Source organism: Amblyomma mixtum, chromosome 4 (genome assembly GCF_055824585.1).
Source record: "Amblyomma mixtum isolate Tamu chromosome 4, ASM5582458v1, whole genome shotgun sequence".
NCBI classification, from domain to species: Eukaryota; Metazoa; Arthropoda; class Arachnida; order Ixodida; family Ixodidae; genus Amblyomma; species Amblyomma mixtum.
In genome coordinates, this window is record NC_143015.1 from 50,959,265 (window position 1) to 50,960,801 (window position 1,537).

At 47.5% G+C, this 1,537-nt stretch overlaps 1 protein-coding gene across 1 annotated transcript; it reads right to left on the reverse strand.

Annotated features, from left to right (window-relative positions):
* Positions 1–616: 616 nt before the first annotated feature.
* LOC149346474 (protein GVQW3-like) lies at positions 617–1,147 on the reverse strand. Its single transcript, XM_089541347.1, has one exon. It carries the CDS (start codon positions 1,145–1,147, stop codon positions 617–619), a length of 531 nt encoding a protein of 176 aa, XP_089397473.1.
* Positions 1,148–1,537: the final 390 nt, after the last annotated feature.

Consider the following 1,537-nt stretch of genomic DNA (forward strand, 5'->3'; position numbering starts at 1 on the left):
ACTAGAATGGCACATACGAGGTCTGTTAGAGAAGTATCCGACCTTTGGCCGAAGAAAAAAAAACTTGCATAACTGGGGTGTTGCAAACCTAGTCACCTTCAAAGTAGTCTACTTGGAACTCCACACACTTCTCCCAGCGGTGCTGCCATTGTGGGAAGTATTCCGAAAAGGCCCCTTTGGGAATGGAGTTTAGCTCTGCTGTCGTTGCAGCCATAATGTCCTCTCTTGTCTGAAATCGCGCAACTTTCAATGAGCTCTCGATTTTGGGAAACAGCAAGAAGTCGCAGAGCACCATATCAGGAGAGTAAGGAGTCTGCTGAACTACAGGAGTCTGGTTTTTCGCCAAAAAAGTCTAAATCAAGTGCAAGGAATGTGCAGGAGGATTGTCGTGATGGATGCGCCACTTTCCTGTTGACCTCCACTCCGGTTTCTTGCGCCGCACAACATCACGTAGGAAACGGAGGACATCCTTGTGGCACTTTTTGGTCATTGTTTGACCCTATGGAGTGCGTACTGGTAGTGTGCCACACCAGAGGGAGTCAAAGAAAGCAGTCAAAGTCACTTTGACATTGCTGCGCACTTCACGGGCCTTCTTTAGCCTTGGTGACGTGCAATGCTACCACTGTGACGACTGGGATTTGGTTTCCGGGTCGTACCCGTGCGCCCAAGACTCGTCACCAGTGATTATGATGTTGATGAAGTCAGGGTCACTGTTTGTGGAATCCAGGATGTCCTGTGAGACTTCAACACGAAGCTGATTTTGCTCCACCGTGAGCAGCTTCGGCACGGATTTCGCCGAAACTCTTTCCATAGCCAAATCTTTGGTGATAATTGAATGTGCGAAAACATTGCTCATGTCCACCTCTTGCTCAATTTCTCGGATAGTCACGCGACGGTCCCGCATCACTATTGCGTTCACTTTGGCAATAACCTGGCCATTTCGGCATGCTGATGGCAGATCGGAGCGTGGCTCCCTCTCCACCGATGTGCGGCAATCTTTAAACCAATTGTACCAGTGCTTAATCTCTGTGCTGCTCATAGCATCGTCACCGAAAGCCGTCTGAATATTCCGAATGGTTTTCACTTGGCTGTCACCCAGTTTCTGGCAAAATTTGATGCAATAGCGCTGCTCCTGTCGCTCCGCCATTTTCCTTGCAATAAAAAAACCGACGAGAGCACTGCGCACTGCCTCACTCAAATCCTGTGTCCCAGCGACTGACGCTATCGGCAGGCGGGAAAAAATTCGTGAATGCACACGAAGGTTCAAGGTCACCTGATGCAAGCGCGCTTGTTTCATATCCATCAGGTGTTCGCAAAAAAAAATAAAGTCGGATACTTTTCTAACAGACCTCGTATAGTGATGCTACTACAACAGTAATTCATATTATCGACATATACCGGACACTAAATTTTTAAAATTAAAATGCCAATCTTCACTTGATGCACCGCTCCCATTTTTGTTGGCTTGCTAACTCTGATTAGCTCTTTTGCGCACGTTAACGCTAGTACGCTGTAATCAGCCAAATGGGAAAAGCTA